This window comes from Mastigoproctus giganteus, chromosome 5 (genome assembly GCF_048544385.1).
Source record: "Mastigoproctus giganteus isolate SK-2022 chromosome 5, ASM4854438v1, whole genome shotgun sequence".
Lineage (NCBI taxonomy): Eukaryota > Metazoa > Arthropoda > Arachnida > Uropygi > Thelyphonidae > Mastigoproctus > Mastigoproctus giganteus.
Window position 1 is genome coordinate 81918940 of NC_143579.1, and position 18754 is coordinate 81937693.

Genomic DNA, 18754 nt, shown 5'->3' on the forward strand with positions numbered 1-18754 from the left:
TGACTGTATCGTAACACTCAAGTCCCTTTCCTCCAGTACTGGGTTTAGTTGAACTCCACCAAGTGAATAAGTTATTTTGGGATTACTGTTTCTCAGGTGTAATACCCTACACTTTGTTGGATTAGAGCATATCTGCCATTTTTCTGACCATTCCTGAAGTCTATCTAGGTCTCTCTGAAGAAGCTTAGCTTGACTCTACTAATTTTAACATCATCTGCAAATTTAGACATCATGCCCTCTATCCCTTCATCGATGTCATTTATGAAAATTAAGAACAACAGTGGTCTTAATACTGATCCTTAGGGAACCCCACTTCTTACATCAATCCAATCTGAGGAATAGCCATTTATCACAACCCTCTGCCTCCTGCCCTGAAGCCATCCTGCTATCTATCTAAGGATTTTCCCAGTGATTCCAACCTGTTCCAGCTTATAAAAGCTTTGCTGAAATCTAAATAAACAATGTCGAAATTATTCCCTAAATCCAGCTCATGAGTGACCCTTTCAAAATAGCGAACCAGATTTGTTAAACATGATTTTTCCTTTACAAAACCATGCTGAGTATCCTTGAGAATTTCAATTCTATCCAAATGATCCTGAATTCCACCCTTGATCATTGCCTCCATGATTTTTCCTACCACTGAAGTCAGACTGACAGGTCGATAATTCCCACTTCACTCTTAGAGTCACCCTTATGTTTGTTATTTGGTTTTTAGGAGCATTAGCAACTAAGGCCATATTGCTCCAGGATATGCAGTGGTCATTCCCTGACCTTTCCGCATCCTCCGTATTTTTTGGTGACGACCACCCTTATGTATGGGAGATACATTGGCACTTTTCCAATCCAACGGAATCTCCCCAGAGGCTAGTATTTAGCCTCAATGGTCAATGCACTCACTTGCCGCTTCTCTTAAGATTATATGGTAATTCTTGAACCAGTAATTCTTGAACATCTTCAGTAATAATATCTTTTTATTTTTTAGAAGCATCAGCGACTAAGGCCATGTTATTTTGTGTATATTGTCTGTGAATTGCGTGTATCCTGAGGTCGATTTTCTGTTTTGCTGGACGAAAAACCCGAGTTTCCTGGAGAAAAAGCCCATGCTACCCTTGCCCGAGCCTGACTAATTCAGCCACATTGTGAAAAAGACTCATAAAAATTCCTCCCTTCATCAATGGGATTCGAACTCGGGTATTTTCCAGCCGGTGTGGGGAGGAGGGCGAGTCTATCAACTGTGCTACCTACGAGGGCATCAGTAGTCATATCATCAAAACTTTCCCCTCCTACCGACGTAGCAAGTTCTACTATTGCACCGATTCCGTTTTCTGCCTGTTCGATCATATGTCCTGAATGTACTGACTCTTGTGATATATTTTTGCACACGCATTTAACATTGACGGATTTACTTCTTTCAGCGATAAAGCTTTGATTCTGATATAGTCCACAATTGAGAAATGTTTCCATGCCTCCATTGCTTCAATAGATTTGGAATCATTTTTTTCCAAAATCCATTGTAACGATTTTCTGATGGAATGAGTTTTAAAGGTGGATATAATGCCTTGATCTAATAGCTGAATGAAACAAGTTGTATTAACCTATTACAACTGTGGTGGTAGAAACATAACTTCAACGTTTGGATGACTTAAATCTTTTAGATGGCCTGATGTGCTATCCAATAGTAATAAAACTTTGAAATCTAGATTTTTTTCCAGAAGTTCAATAGCACGTTACATGGGGATTTCCCAACAAAATAAATACAGGGATTTCTCGATTTTCGTTTTGACTAGCAAGTCAACGGCGGGGATTCAAAAAGGTGGAAATGTGAAAAATTACATCCAACATAATAGCAGGGTTCCCCCACACAAAAGCTCAAAAATATCCTATTATGCGAGGTTTACCGAAATTCTCTAACGGTGTTAGAGCAAAACCATATTATATAAGTACCGTGTTTTGCGAGGATTTCTGCAATTTATCAAACATGTATAAGGCCTTTTCTGTATAATCAATAAGAAAATATTCTATCATTACTGATTTTATTCACTGTTGACATCTACATGAAACTTATTCTGGTTTTTGTGGTTGTAATGATGTTTATTCTCTCCTCAGATTCAATATTTTGTCTTGTTTTTTTTTAGTTGCAGTCAGCTTTACTGTTTATTATGCATTCCTCCCAGTAGTGTGATATAGCATTTTGCTTTCATTTCTTTTTCCTTTGTTATCATGGGAATAAAATAATTGTTATGCTCTGCATTCTGAGTAGTTAATATCATAGTCAGTTTGAGTTTTATTATTCTATTTACTGTACTTTACAAGACATGGAATTACATAAATGTTATATTATATCAACCATTTTGTTACTGTCTGTAGTTATCATTTGCTTGTGGTATGAAAATCAAATAAATTCCTATCCAGGTTAGTTTAATTTAATTCTGTGAATTACAGATATTACAAATATATATATATATATATCCTTATATTTGGATAATGTTTGAAATATTTGAAAACTGAATCTTACATAAAAAAAGGGATAAAGCATACATCAGAGGCAGCAAAAAGCATTTTCCTCTACATGACACTTGAGATATAAACTTAAGTGGGAATAATGATAAAAATAAATAAAAATGCCAGCAGCATGGCAAGACAGAAGAGCGAAAATTGTAAAATTATACATAACGATCAAATCAACAGGGAGGGAAGAGAATAAAATTATTGCAGCAGAAACTCTCAAAGATAATTTAAAGTCTAAATACAAAGATAATAAAATATAATCAATTAAATTTTGAATAGCCAATTAAATAAAATTTAACGGTGCCCCCCTCTGACGGGCACCAGGTCCAAATTTATGTGAAATATCGCAAGCAGAGATGTGAACAACTACAATAAAATAAAATAAAATAAAACAAAAATAAAAATAAAAATTGGCCTTGTGGTCCTCTGCTGAGATGGGACATAATGGTCAGTCTATTTTTGTTTTATATGGCTCCTAAAGTTAATAAACCTCATACAGAGAAGAAAACAAGAACAACATTAAAGCTTAGTGACAAACTTGATGTTATCCAAATGATTACATTGGGGTCACCTGGAAAGTTAATTCATATAACCATGTGTATTATGTCTGTAAATTGCTTGTGTTCTCTGGTCGATTTTCCTGTTTTACTGGACGAAAAACCCCAGTTTCTGGGGGGGAAAAAACTTGCTATCTATGCATGAGACCAGCTAACTCAGCCACAGAGTGAATGAAGCCCATAAAAGTTCCTTGTGTCATCGGCGGGATTTGACCCTGGGCCTTTTCCACCCAGTGTGGGGAGGGCAGTGACGATACAACTGTGCTACATGTGCAGACTAAACTCGATATAATAAAATAAAATGGTGCATAAGAAGAAGTGTATTAATGGCAGAATATAACATTGGATCATCTACATGTTTGTTTTTTTATGTGCAGTTAATAAAATTGCATTCTTAATCTCTATTTCTTATTTAGCCTCATTATTTCTATATTAAATATATGAAAAATAAAAGTTTCTAGATGCGAAAAAATCAAAATAATGGCACTTTGAATCCCCGAAGGTGCCATTATTCTTAAAGTCTACTATAATTATAAGAGGTTATAAGACTTTCCTGTTAATTCTGTCAATTATGCATACAACAAAAATTAAATATGAATGAAATAAATAGTTTATGCAAATTGTTGTGTTTTTTATATATAAGATTCAGGTGCTGTATTTGTTATATCTACCAATAGGCATGTTAATATTATTTTTGCATGCTTTGTTTCCTTAGCAATGAGTAAATTTGCAAGGGGTAACAGATTTAGTATAGCAGAACATCAAGAACGGTATAAAGAAGAATGCCAACGTATCTTTGACCTCCAAAATAGGTAATTTTTTTTTTAAAGTTAACTAAAATTATATGTTTTTGATTTTTTTTTTTTTTTTTTTTTGTAATTGAGCATTAGCATTAGTAGAGGCATTTGATGCAAGAAAGCAAGCTTATGCAGCATCAGCCAAAAAAAAAAAAAAAACCCACTTCCACTTCACCCCTCTGTTCGTTCAAAATACCTGTCCAGCTGAACCTTAAACTTATTTAGGCTATCAACCTCCACCACAAGGGATGGAAGTCTGTTCCACCAACCAACCACCCGCTGGCTAAAGGCAAATTTCCACACGTCTATCCTACATCTGTCTTTCCTTAATTTGAATTTATGCCCTCTCAGGTGATTTTTCTGAGCTAGAGGAAGAATCCCATCAGCATTGAGCATGCTTAAACCATTCAAGGCTTTATACACCTCTATCAGATCACCTCGCTGGTGCCTAGTCTCCAGACACTGTAATTTGCAAAACTTAAGCCTTTCTTCGTAAGAGCACCCCTTTGTTCCATTCACTAATCTTGTTGCCCTTCTCTGTACTCGTTCCAGCAGCTCTACATCCTTCTTGAAATGAGGCCTCCAGACCTGTATACAGTACTCTAGGTGTGGCCTGACCATTTGCCTTATACAATGGAATAATCACCTCCTTATCCCTGCTGGAAAAATTCCTGTATATCATTGACAATACTCCATGAGCTACTCTTGCAGCCCGTCTGCACTGCTCAGAGAACTTCATATCTGCCTGCACAACCACCCCCAAGTCCCTTTCATTCTCTACCACTGTCAGTGTAGTACCGCAGAGTTGATACGTTGCTCTGGGGTTGCTGTTTCCCATGTGTAGTACTTTACATTTGTCAATGTTAAACTTCATTTGCCACCTCTCAGCCCATCTGCTCAACCTTTCCAGATCCTGTTGCAGCAGCATAGTGTCAGTAGTGTCCTTGACAACCCTGCCAACCTTTGTATCGTCTGCAAACTTGGACATTAACCTTGATATACTATCATCAATATCATTTATAAATACAGAAAACAATAATGGACCCAACACTGAGCCCTGAGGGACTCCACTAATAACATTAGTCCATGATGAGCAGTGTCCATTAAGCAGTTAAGACCAGAATAATATTTGTAATCTAGTCAAAACAACTCATATGTGAGATTAAACACAACATAAAAGTGTACTATATATATACAGTTTAAATTAAATCAAGCTTTTTCTGATTAAAGAAAATATGCTGTTAAAAGTAAGCAAAGAAATAAAACTAATTTAAAAACAATAATACAATAATCATCACACACAGTATGTACAGTTGAAAATCAAAGTTTACTCAATGACTTCCACAGTGAAAGTTTGCAGAGAGAGAGAGAGAGAGAGAGAAAAAGAGAGTAACATACCTCATGTATTCCAAAATTTAAAGGTTCATGAGGTATAGAGAAAACAAATTTTACAATTATCCAAATCAGAGTTGTGGGTTAACAATGACAGCCAAACAGATCAATCAAGCACATAACTAACACATTACTGTGCAGAGGCCAATGAATATCTTCATTTGAAAGCTCTGCCTGCAAAAACATTGAAGACAACAAAGTTGTTCCGTGATTGAAGTAAGGCCAATTTGCTCTGAGTAGAAAAAAAATTTTCAATGTTAACCTCCAGATCCAATCTAAGATCAGAATACGTGGTACAATCATAGAGGACATGGTCTGCTGTTTCCTCGGCCCCACAGTGACATAAGGCATCTCCGTAGCCAAGTGGGCAGGAGCAACAGTGCGTAGCACACGCTTCTTGATTAGACTGGGGTTCGAGCCCATGACCACCAAATACGGAGGGTGCAGAAAGGTCAGGGAATGACCACTGCATATCCCTGGAGCAATATGGCCTCAGTTGCTAATGCTCCTAAAAACCAAATAACAACAACAACAACAGTGACATAAAAAAGTTGTTGTTATGCCAAGCTTGAAAAGTTTATAGAGTTCAAGATACCATGCTAAAAGTATTATGACAATTATCTTGAAATGTTCTTGGTTAATAAAACTTATCTAGCCAGTAAAAAAAATGCTGGTTTACATGACACGGCACGTAGAATGTTTAAACGCTTTTAAATCAAATTCTGAGGAGTTGGCAATCTTTGAAGAAGAAGACAGAAATATGGAAAGCATTGCAAAAGTGAAAAGAACCATTTATGACTCCAGCATGCTACAGCGAATTTTTCAAAAAAAAAAAAAAAAAAAGAAACTAACTGTGCAGTCTTCTATAAAAACATATTTTAAAGAAGTGGAAAACCCAGCTGTTTCTTCATTATCAGACACCCTTCCATCTACCTCATCTGCGCCGAATGCACTTATGTGATATAGTTGTACACATTGGCACTAATGATATTAAGAGGAGGAGACCGGCAGAATTACTTAACAAGTACAGGTCACTGTTGAAAAAAAGCCGTGAATTAGAGTTGAATTTGAAAGTGTTTGCAATTTTCCCCAGACACGATAGGAGGGAGTATATGATGAGAGCCTTCTCGATCAATTCGGCCCTGGAAAGATTGTGCAAGGCTCAAGGGGTAGAATTTTTTCAGCCTGGTCTGTACTTGTTAACAGGAGAGACTGCTTCTACAGGGATGGGATACACGTAAAATAGAAAAGGTGCAAGAATATTTGCTGATGCTATCAAGGCAGTGTTAGGTGGGTTGGAAAACTGCTAGCTTGGGGGGATACAAGGACTAATAGATTAACAGTAGCCACTGGCAGAGGTGAAAGTGATTCTTGCACTATTTCTATTGGAATGAGCAGCAACCTGGAAAACAGAAGCAGAATATTTCAGAGACTGCTGGGAGTCATTGCGGTACAAGTAAACATATGGGTTGTGTTAGGGTAGCTAAGAATAGGAACAGGTGCATGTATACTTGCGTGTACACCAATGCTAGGAGTTTGGTAAATAAATTTGATGAATTTCAGGTATTGCTCAATACATCAAAGGGCAGATATTGTTGGGATATGATATAACGAATGCAATACTGGAATTTGGGAAGTGCAATCTGTACAGAAAGGATAGACAGGACAAGAAGGGAGGAGGGGTTATTTTTATTTTTTTTTTTTATGAGAACCCCAAACACGAGAGGTATTATAACCTATAGTACTTAGTACCGTGCTTGGGTTGGAGGTTGAGAAGACGAAAGAAGATATTTGTTGATATTGGACTTGAACTTCTGTAGATTGTAATTTTCAGGAAATACGTATGAAGGAAGGTTGTTCCAGAAAACGGCAGTTGAATGAATAAACAAGGAAGATGAAAAGTTGGTTCTGTGGGTTTGAAGTTGGACAGTAAATGGATGTTGGCTGGTGGCAGCACGTGTTCGGACTGTTTTGAAAGAGAGAGCGGGAATTATAGAAGCCAATTCAGAAGAACAGTGCCCATGGAAGTATCTGTAGAAGAGGCATGCAGCAGAAACAGTGCATCTATGAGAAAGCGAGTGGAGAGACTCTGTTAGAGATGAATCATTAATTAACCTAACTGCCCTCTTCTGAATGGAATCAAGAAGCCTGAGAGAGGTTTTGGGGGCACCACCCCAGATGTGGGAACAATATTCCATGGCAGGGCGGATTTGCGATTTATACAGAGTGAGCAGCTGTTTCGGAGAAAAGTAACGCCGAGAGCGAAAGAGAAAACCAAGTTTTTTAGATGCAGAGGAAGCAATATTTGTAATGTGCTTATGCCAAGAGAGATTAGAAGTCAGGGTAATCCCCAAAAGAGATATATCATTTTGCCTAGAAATCGGAGTGTCACTAAAGATAAGCATAGGAGCAGAAGAAACCTTTTTGCGAGATATAAGACAAGATTGAGTTTTAGAAGGGTTGAAATCAACTAAGTTGTCTTTGCCCCACTGGAGAATTACCTGAAGATCGGCATTTAAGGAATTAGCAGCAGATTTTCGAGAACTTGAAGCTGATTGAGCTGGACAAGGTTTCTCAAAATGGAAAGTTGAATGCAATGTGCTATCATCGGCAAAACTATGGATAGGATTTCCAGTCAATGGAAGAAGGTCATTGATATACAAGAGGAAAAGAGTGGGGGAAAGAACTGAACCTTGGGGGACACCGGCATTAGTGGAGAAGTTAGAAGACAGAGAGCCATCCACCATCACCCTCAGTGAGCGATCAGAGAGAAAACTGGATAACCAATTACAAAAAACAGTCGGCAAACCATAAGATGGAAGCTTGTTTAGAAGACCTTTATGCCAAACACGATCAAAAGACTTTGAGATGTCAAGAGCAACTACTTGTGTTTCACCTAACCTTTCCATTGAATTAGTCCATAAATGGGTAACATAAGCCAGAATATCACCAGTGGATCGACACTGACGGAATCCATACTGGCGATCGTTGATCAGACGGAAGGTTTCTAGGTAGTTTAAGAGTTGGCGGTTAATTGATTTCTCCATTACTTTAGAAAGAGTAGAAGTAATTGCAATGGGACGATAATTGGATGGGAGGGATTTGTCACCCTTTTTAGGAACTGGCTGGATATGAGCAAATTTCCAAGCAGAAGGAAAAACACCTTTGGAAAACGAAAGTGAAAAAAGGCGGCAAAGAATAGGAGTAAGTTCAGGAGCACAGGTTTTGAGAACAAGTGGAGAAATACCATCAGGACCTGGAGCTTTCTTAGCATCAAGATTCATCAAAATCCTTCTGATATCCTTTTGACGGAAGACCACAGGAGGCATTGAATGGAGCGTGTTAGGAATGGTGGGAGGTGTTTTACCAAGATCATTAATACATGAGCTCGAAGAAAAATGGGATGCTAGCAGGTCAGCTTTATCCTTGGCTGAAGTGACAACAGAACCATCTGGTTTGGACAGAGGTGTGAGCAGAGATGGGCAAAAGTTGCGGCCAATAGCTTTGGCAAGAGACCAGAATGCTCGGCTACCATTAGGGCAAGAAGCAAGTTTTCTACTCTTAGCCTGTTCAAACTCTAGTTTGGACTGATTAATAACTGCTTTACAATTGTTGCGAGCTTTGGTGTAGGCAGAAAATGAAACTGAAGAATTAGAAACAAGCCAATTACGATATGCAACATTCTTCTCTTGGACAGCCTTAGCACATTTATTGGAAAACCAAGGTTTAGATAAAGGACGAGATTTTAAAGTGGAGTGTGGGATAAAGGATTCCATTCCTGCAAGAATAATTTCACTGACACGATCTGAGCAAACGTTGACATCAGAAGTTTTGAAACAGTAATCAGACCAAGGAAAAGAAGAAAAGAAGTCTCGCAGGTCATCCCATTTTGCATTCTTGTAATGCCAAACAATACGAGGTTGTGAATAGCCATGAGATAAAGGTTCCATTGGAGAAGAGACAATCACCAAGTTGTGATCAGAAGTGCCTAAAGGACCTCTCACTTCAACCTTGTACTTAGAAGGGTTGTTTGTGAGAAAAAGATCAAGCGTATTGGCTGTATGATTAGGATTGTCTGGTATTCTTGTAGGTAAATGAACAATCTGTGCTAGGTCATTAGTAATTGCAAAAGCCTCAGCATCTCGACCTGCTGGGTCGGTGTGACTAGAAAACGGAAGCCAGCTAGAGTTGTGAACGTTAAAATCACCCAGGAAAATTACCTCACTGTTAGGAAAGTTGGACTGGAGAAAGTCAAGTTGCAAAGAGAGGAAGTCAAAGAGCTCCAAGTGATTAGTGGAGTTGGGAGAACGCTAGAGACAACAGATGAATTTTACACAATGAGGTAGAGAGATTTTAAGCCAGAGAAGATCAAAGAGAGGAGATTCCAAATTGCCAAGTCTCTGACAGGGAATATCAGAACGGACATATGCACAAGTACCACCTTTGATTCGAAAGGAATCATACAGCAAATAATTTGGACATCTGAGATGAGCAGTAGTTGAATCAACTGATAACTGAGATTCAGTCAGAAAAAGTACATGGGGTTTGGAAGACTGCAAGTGGAAATGGACATCATTGAGATTAGAATTGAGACCACGTATATTTGTGAAATGAATTAGGAAGTCCTTGGTTATGCTGTTAGTTAAGAAACACACAAAATCCAAGTAAGTGAAGCCAGTCGACATCACTGGACAGTGCAGTGTCCAGTCAGTTTGGTGTGACATAAGCATTGGGAGATCAAAATTGAGAGTAGGAGTGTGCTATAGGCCTAATGACTCTGATGAGTATAATAAGAAACTGTACAGGAAATAGAGTGGGCCAGTAAATCAGAGAGTCTTATAATGGGGGATTTTAATTTCCCAGATATTGACTGGAATTTGTGAGTTGGTCACTCACACACTAACAAGGCTTTTAAGGATTTATTGAATGATTGTTTTCTACATCAGCATGTTCGAGTGGCAACTAGAGGTAGTAATACTCTAGATCTGATTATCAGTAGTGATTCTTCATGCATTAAAAATCTGCAGATAAAGGAACCACTAGGTGGCAGTGATCACAGTGTGATGAAGTGGGATTTACTCAAAGAGATAACTACCATCAGGTGTAAAGGGAAGAGTTTTTGCTTTCATAAAGGTGACTACGATGGCCTGAGACAGTATTTAAATTCTATACATTGGGACCAACTGATGATGTTACCAACAGCAAATTCAAAATGGGAAGCATTGAATGAATTTATCTTGAAAGCTACTAGTCTTTACATACCAACTAAGAAATATTGTTCAAGGTTTACGCCTAAATGGATGTTAAATGAACTAACGAGACATATGGCAGAGAAGAAAAATGCATGGGATACATATAAATTAACATGTGACACAGAAGCCTATGATAGATAAAAGCTGATGTGTAACCAAGTTACAAAGGAGGTTAGGCAGGCAAAGGCAGATTACGAGAAATCTTTGGCAGAGGATTCAAAGAAAAACAGCAAAGAGTTCTTTACTTACGTAAACTCTAGAAGGAAGAGGATGAATCAGATTGGTCCACTTGATATTGATGTTTCAACTGTTGATGATCCTGCTCAGGTAGCTAACAAACTAAATGAATATTTTGCATCGACATTTACACATGAAGAGTTATTCATCGAGGTGAATGCCAGAGGTGTATTCAACTCTGGCAGTAAGCTAGATAATCTTGTAATAACTGAGAGTAAAGTGGAGGATAAATTGTTGAAGATAAACATAAGAAAGGCACCTAGGGTGGATGGGATCTTTATATTAAAGTTATATTATATTATATTAAAGTTATATTAAAGGAGGCAGCAAAAGAAGTAAGCAAACCCTTAGCCATAATTATGAGATCTTCCTTGGACTCAGAGGATGTACCCAAGGACTGGAAATGTGCAAATATGACCCCAATTCACAAAGGAGGACCAAAGGCTGACACAAAGTAATTATAGACCTGTGAGTTTAACTTCTGTTCCAGGAAATTAATGGAGGCCCTGGTTAAAGAAGCACTGCAGGATTATCTAGACAAGACTTCAGTTATAGCTCGGACACAGCATGGTTTTGTTAAGGGAAAGTCTTGCCTGACCACTTTGATTGGATACTATGATGCAGTCACAAAAGAACTGGATGCAGGGAATAACTTTGATATTATATATTTGGATCTTAGAAAGGCTTTTGATACTGTTGCACATGGAAGACTACTGCACAAATTGGAGCAATGTGGCATTGGAGGCAAATTGCTGCTATGGATAAAGGGGTGGTTAAGTGGGAGAAGACAAAGTGGTAATCAATGGACACTGCTCATCATGGACTAATGTTATCAGTGGAATCCCTCAGGGTTCAGTGTTGGGGCCATTATTGTTTTCTGTATTTATAAATGATATTGATGATGGTATATCGAGCTTAATGTCCAAGTTTGCGGATGATACAAAGGTTGGAAGAGTTGTTAAGGACACTACTGATGCTATGCTGCTACAACAGGATCTGGAAAGGTTGAGCAGATGGGCTGAGAGGTGGCAAATGAAGTTTAACATTGACAAATGTAAAGTACTATATATGGGAAACAGCAACCCCAGAGCAACGTATCAACTCTGTGTTACTACACTGACAGTGGTAGAGAATGAAAAGGACCTAGGGGTTATTGTGCAGGCAGATATGAAGTTCTCTGAGCTGTGCAGACGGGCTGCAAGGGCAGCTCATGATGTCTTGTCAGTGATATACAGGAATTTTTCTAGCAGGGATAAGGAGGTGATTATTCCTTTGTATAAGGCGGTCAGGCCACACCTTGGGTACCGTATACAGGTCTGGAGGCCTCATTTCAAGAAGAATATAGAGCTGCTGGAACGAGTACAGAGAAGGGCAACAAGATTAGTGAATGGAACAAAATGTTGCTCTTACGAAGAAAGGCTTAAATTTTGCAAATTACAGTGTCAGGAGACTAGGCACCAGCGAGGTGATCTGATAGAGGTGTATAAAGCCTTGAATGGTTTGAGCATGTCCAATGCCGATGGGATTCTTCCTCTTGCTCAGAATAATCACCGGAGAGGTCATAAAGTCAGATTGAGGAAAGACAGATGTAGGATAAATGTGCGGAAATTTGCCTTTAGCCGGCAGGTGGTTGGTTGGTGGAACAGACTTCCATCCCTTGTTGTGGAAGTTGATAGCCTAAATAAATTACTGCTCAGCTGGACAGGTATTTCGAATGAACGGAGGGGTGAAATGGAAGTGTTTTTTTTTTTGTTTGTTTGTTTGTTTGGGTGATGCTGCATAAGCTTGCTTTCTTGCATCATATGCCTCTACTAATGGTAATGCTAATGCGGAAAATATTGAACTCTGATGAAGATATTGACGCGTAAAAGAATACATATATATGTACTGTACATATGTTATGTTAGTACTCATTTTCTTTATTTATATTTTGTAAATCTATTTTTTAATTAAAATTAACAAGTACAATCTCTTGTTTTTTTATTCTTTTCTTATTTTATTTTACATTATGTATTGTACAATAAACCATATAATTCATACATGCATTATAATAAAACATATTGTATAGACCATTCAATGTTTAGTACATGGTTTTAATGCTTTAAAATCATTAATAATGTATACGATACGTATTGTAAAAGCTCAGAAGTGCAAGATACACATAACGAAAAAAACGTATAACGAACAAAGTCTTGGAACGGAACTTTTTTGTAAACCGAGAGTTACCTTTATTTATTTTGTGGTCTCTCTACTTATAGGGTGTGGAATGATATACCTTATTATGCTTTTTTCATGGACTTGTGCAATCCAGATTACACTGAATCTCATATATATGGTGGTTGAATGTACTTGGATGGCTGGATCCCATCATGAGGCTGTATGTATTGCTACTGTATTTTTAGCCAGAATCTCTGTGTAAATGAATAATCCACCTTTATAACTTTGACAGAAGCAGTAATCTTTCCATTATGCTCTCAAAATGAAATCGCTGCCAGAGCACTCTAAATGGATCTGTTTTCAAGCCACATTGGGAAAATGTGTATGCCACCCATCAAACTGACAACTGCTCATTTTGTATTCATTAGCATTAATAGAGGCATACAATGCAAGAAAGCAAGCTTATGCAGCATAGCCAAAAAAAAAAAAAAAAACCCTCCCATTTCATCCCTCCATTCATTCCAAATGCCTCTCCAGCTCAGCTTTAAATTTATTTAGGCTGTTAGCTTCCACAACAAAAGATGGAAGCCTACAACACTTCTATTCTACAACACCCTTTCCTTAATTTGAAACTGTTCCCCCTCAGGTTCTTAGTCTGAGCTAGACAAAGAATCCCATCAGCATTCAGCTTGCTCAACCCATTCAAGGCCTTATACACCTCAATCAGATCACCTCACAGGTGCTTACTCTCCAGGTGCTGCAATTTGCAGAATTTAAGCCTTTCTTGGTAAGAGCACCCCTTTGTTCCCCTCACCAATCTTGTTGCCCTTCTTTGTACTTGTTCTAGCAACTCTACATCCTTCCTAAAATGAGGCCTCCAGACCTGTACACAGTACTCTAGATGTGACCTGACCATTGCCTTGTATAACAGGATTATCACCTCCCTGTCCCTGCTAGAATAATTCCTATATATCATTGACAAGACTCCATGACCTGCCCTGGCAGCCCGTCTGACTGTTCAGCAAACTTCACATTTGGCTGCACAATTACCCCCAGGTGTTTTTCACTTTCCACTTCCCTGAGTGTAGTACCACCCAGTTGGTACGTTTCTCTTCGATTATTGCTACCCATATGCAGTACTTTGCATTTGTCAATGGTAAACTCCAGTTGCCACTTCTCAGCCCATTTTCCCAACTTATCTAGATCCAGTTGGAGTAGCATACTGTCATAACTGTTGTTAACAACCCTGCTAACCTTTGTATCATCTGCAAACTTGGACATTAAACCTGATATACCTTCATCAATATCATTGATAAATATGCAAAACAACAATGGGCCCAACCCCAAACCCTGGGGAACTCCACTAATAACATTTGTCCATGAAGAGCAGTGTCCATTGATTACCACTCTTTGTTGTCTCCCGCTCAACCATCCCTTTATCCATTGTAGCAGCTTACCATTGATGCCATACCTCTCCAGTTTGTACAGCAGTCTTCCATGAGCAACAGTATCAAAATCTTTCCTGAAATCCAAGTATATGATATCAAAATTATTTTTGGCATTCAGTTCCTTTGTGACCGCATCATAATAACCAATCAAATTGGTCAGACAAGACCTCCCTTTGACAAACTCATGCTGGTCTTAACTATTACTGCAGTCTTGTCTAGATGATTCTGCAGTGCTTCTTTAACCAGTGATTCTATTATTTTCCCCGGAACACAAGTTAAGCTAACAGGTCTGTAGTTACTTGTGTCACCTTTTGAACCTCCTTTGTGAATTGGTGATATATTTGCACACCTCCAGTCCATGGGGAAACCTCTGAGCAGCTCATGGATATGAGCTGCTCAGAGGTTTACATATTATGGTAGTCATAGTTGCCCTTTCACCAGGTCACTCCCTTCTGCCCTGAAATGCTCATGTACCACCACGTGACTTCTCCTTTAACTGGCGAAAGCCTGATACTCTACCTTCTGTTTACTTGCAACTCTTTTTCGTCACTCTGACTTCTTTCCAGTTTATACAGATGGCTTGAAGCCACAATTCTCTGTGGGACCTGCTGCTCTGTTTCCAGTTACTACTTCGTCCAAGCAGTTTACTGTTGAATGCAGCATATACACTTCAGTGTTGCTAGCCATAGTGTTAACCTTTGATTACATAAGCATTTGCCAATACTATCAGTGTATCATATACACAGATTCTTTAAATGCATTACAGGCTTTATCAGTGATGAGATATACAGCTCACTCAGACTTGTTCTGGGTTCAGCGTATGATACATTTTTTTTATTGACTTGAATTTGACCTCTGTTTCTTATATATCCCTAGCTGCATTAAGATTAGAGGGAAACATTTAATCAGAAAATTCCACAAATAAAATTGGCACGTCAGTCCACTGTATAGATTACAGACAAATTATATATAATATGCTGAATTCCCATTGTCACCATTTGTGTCATGGGCAAACCATTGACAAATTATATCAGATTAAGCCTTCAATAAAAACATGGCAGTCTAGTTCACATCGAATTGTAAAGTTGCTCTTATACAGCTCCACTAGGACATAGTCATCTGATACATTCAAATATTCATATTAAAATCATATTAATAACCATTTCTGCTCTGGGCTGATTGAACCTCATATGTGTGAGTTCTGTGAACTGTTTTATTTGTTATATTTTAATCTACTGTCCAAATATTAATTAAACACAACTAGGGGGCTCTGCCCCCTGCTCACTCTGCTCGCCAATCCCCAGCTAATATCAAATATACAAAGAAATATCTTAACTTGCTTGGCATCATTACTGAAACCGCTTCGAAAAGAGTTTCCTTCACATAATCAACCAATATGCTTATACTTGCTGCTCAAGCGGCTTCATGAAAAGTCTCATACATTAATCCATTCACTGTTCCCACGTCTTCGAAACACCTTAGACGTTTTGCTTTGTGTAACAGTAATTTCAAATGAAATCTCTACGTCGTGTGGTGAAATGCTATTCAACCGAGCAACCACTTTACACAAATTTTTACTTCAATGCCATTTATTTCCCGTTTTGTCCCACGCAAAATGTACAGGTATGATGCAGTAAGTCAAATCTTCTACACCCCCCACTCATAATTTTAACTAATATATTAACATTGTAATGCACCTATCGTAATCTAATCAGGAAATCACCTATGTAATTATTTATCTGCACATTTGTAGTGACATAATTGCCGTGCCCACTTGTATCACGTCACCTGCATCCCTCTTCTCCCATTGGCTCAAATAAATATCACCAAGAGGAAAACTTTTAATGTATAGAGAAATGCTTTAAACCACCTGACTGAGCGTTATACACTCAGGCTTATTTTTTTAGATGATAACCGTAGGTCAGCTGTTTTTAAGTTTGTACAAATTATTAGCCTGTACAACAGTTATATATTATATGAGGGATTTATTTTTAATCCATGTACAGGTAGCCCTCATTTTGCGCTGGTCCGATTTGCACCGATCACTAACCACAATACTATTTTTATTTATTTATTTTTGCAATTTTTTTATAAATTGAAAGTTTAAAATCGTCAGACAAAATTTACCGGCATCATACTGTGCTATGTATCATGCACTGTTCATGTGATTTAGGACAATCTGAGCCAATCAGCAATTAGCGCATTCGTATCAGAGACGAGAAAGATTCCCGCCCTCAAAGTAACCACTCATGGATGTGGGTGGTAAAAGTCCATTCAGGTGGTTGTTGTTTCCGCTATTTACACGTGTTGGAAATTTATTACACTTACATTTTTTATTAATTGTGCTATTAATAAATTAAATAATAATGATAGTGATAGCCGTGTGCAGTTTTTTTTTCCAATCATGTTATAAAGTTTTTAATTTAATAGAATAAAGACACGCTATGTCTGGTAAAAATAGTTAATTGAATCCTAGTGCAATATTCGGAGGATGGAATCTGGTGAAAGCTGCTCTAATGTGTCTAGCGCTATGAATATGCCTCCATCGACTATTACTACAACTATGAAGAATGCTAATAAAATAAAACAATCGGTGCAAAGTGGTAGGTAAAATTTTTGGTGTGCCCGGAACCTAACCCTGTGATTTCCGATTGACTCCATTATATAAAGGGTTCCATTTGCGCATGTCCCCCCAGGAACCTAACCCCGACATAAATTGAGGGCTACCTGTATTGCCATTTTATCCTTATTTATACTGTTATAGTTTTGGATGTATAGCCTGTCTTAGGTTTTTAAAAAGGTTACCAGAATTTTTTTATATTTCATACTTTTTATGGAAATGTTCTTGGCACAACAAACAAGCCTTTCCCTCTCTTCTTAATTTTAATGGATATAGCACTCTATGAGATAGTGCTAACAAAGCTTGTGCCCACTGATAATGATCTCTCTCTCTCTCTCTCTCTCTCTCTCTCGAAAATTTAGGAACTAACTTTCTTCCACCTGCCTTATGCAGATTTTTTTCTGCCAGTGATCTTTCTAACTGCTCCCCTTCTCTCCTTAGCGATCACTTCTTCATCAGCTTCATCTCAAGCTGAAAGACTACCTACAAGATGTGAATTTTGTACTGAATTTTGTTTCAAGACACAATTTTGTTTAATAGCATTCTTTGGTAGTTTTTCTTAACACTGAATTATTACACCTTGATCAAATGGCTGAACAGCTGACATCATATTTGGTGAAAGATACTTGACAGTTATTGCATGTAGGTCATTTACTTGGCAATGAAGCGTGCTGTTATCCACAAAACAGTAAAATTTTTCTATTCTTCTCATTCATCCTGTGAGCTAAGCCTCTGATCCATTTATTCTTATATTTGTGATGTCATCCATGCCTTTTGGTTTACTCGATAAAAAAAAAAGTAAAGTAAAGTGCAGCCATTATCAACCCACTTCAGGATGGAAGCCTCCTCAACAATTCATGCTGAGGGAAATGGACCATAATCTGCCACGCTGTTCCAGTGCGGGTTGGCAGATCGACCGTATTCAGCAGTCAGGGGCTTGAACCCCGGTCTACTCAAAGAGCGTGTACTACTGCACTCCCGCTCCTGCCCACTCGGCTACGGAGGCCGTCTGTTTACTCGATACATAGTCAGTAATGCCTTCACACCTTTAAAGCATCGACTTCTAGGCTTTTCCAATGAATAAAAGAGGAAACTTCTCTATGCCAGACATGTTTGCTGCTAGGGTAATGGTAATCCATTGTTTGGCCTTTTTTTCTGCCAGTACATTTCCCGCCTTTAAATAGAAGTGTTTTATCCAGTAGCAATTTAAAGAAGAGTTCAGTTTCATCAGCATTGAATGTCATTGTGGTTGTATGTCAGCAAAACATTTAAAATGATTTTCCTTCCATTCCTTTGTAGCATCAATGTCCAACGCTGCACTTTTGCCACATATATTTTTGAAAAACATGCCATAATGGGTCTTAAATTTCTGGAACCATCCATCTGAACTTTTAAATTCTTCAATATCCATTCAATGTGCAGACGATTCAGCCTTAGCTTTTAAAAAATTGCCATCTACGGGAATGTTTTCTGCACGCATCATCATTAGCCATTCCAAAAGTACCTTTTCAAGATCTGGATACTTCGCCTTTCATCCTCAAGTACTACTCAGTGCAGCAGATTACTCTTAGAAATTTTGGCGCACTATGGCCATAGTTGCCGATGTGCCGAATAAATCACTAAACCAACAACAACAAATTTTAGAAATGCCGAACTGTTTAGCAGTGTCCATCTTAGAATGCACACCATTATCTACAACAGTGTTTCCCAAACTCACGGAACACCAGTGTTCCGCGAGATGTGAACAAGTGTTCTACAAAAAATAATAATTAATAATTAAAAAAAT

General features: G+C 38.1%; 1 protein-coding gene across 1 annotated transcript in view; it reads left to right on the forward strand.

Moving 5' to 3' along the window:
* Window positions 1–18754, forward strand: part of Taf1 (TATA-box binding protein associated factor 1) — an 818869-nt gene that overhangs the window by 520195 nt on the left and 279920 nt on the right. The window contains exon 24 of the mRNA XM_090374096.1: window positions 3781–3877. Within this exon, the coding sequence (XP_090230222.1) occupies window positions 3781–3877 (97 nt within the window). The remainder of the gene's footprint in view (window positions 1–3780; window positions 3878–18754) is intronic.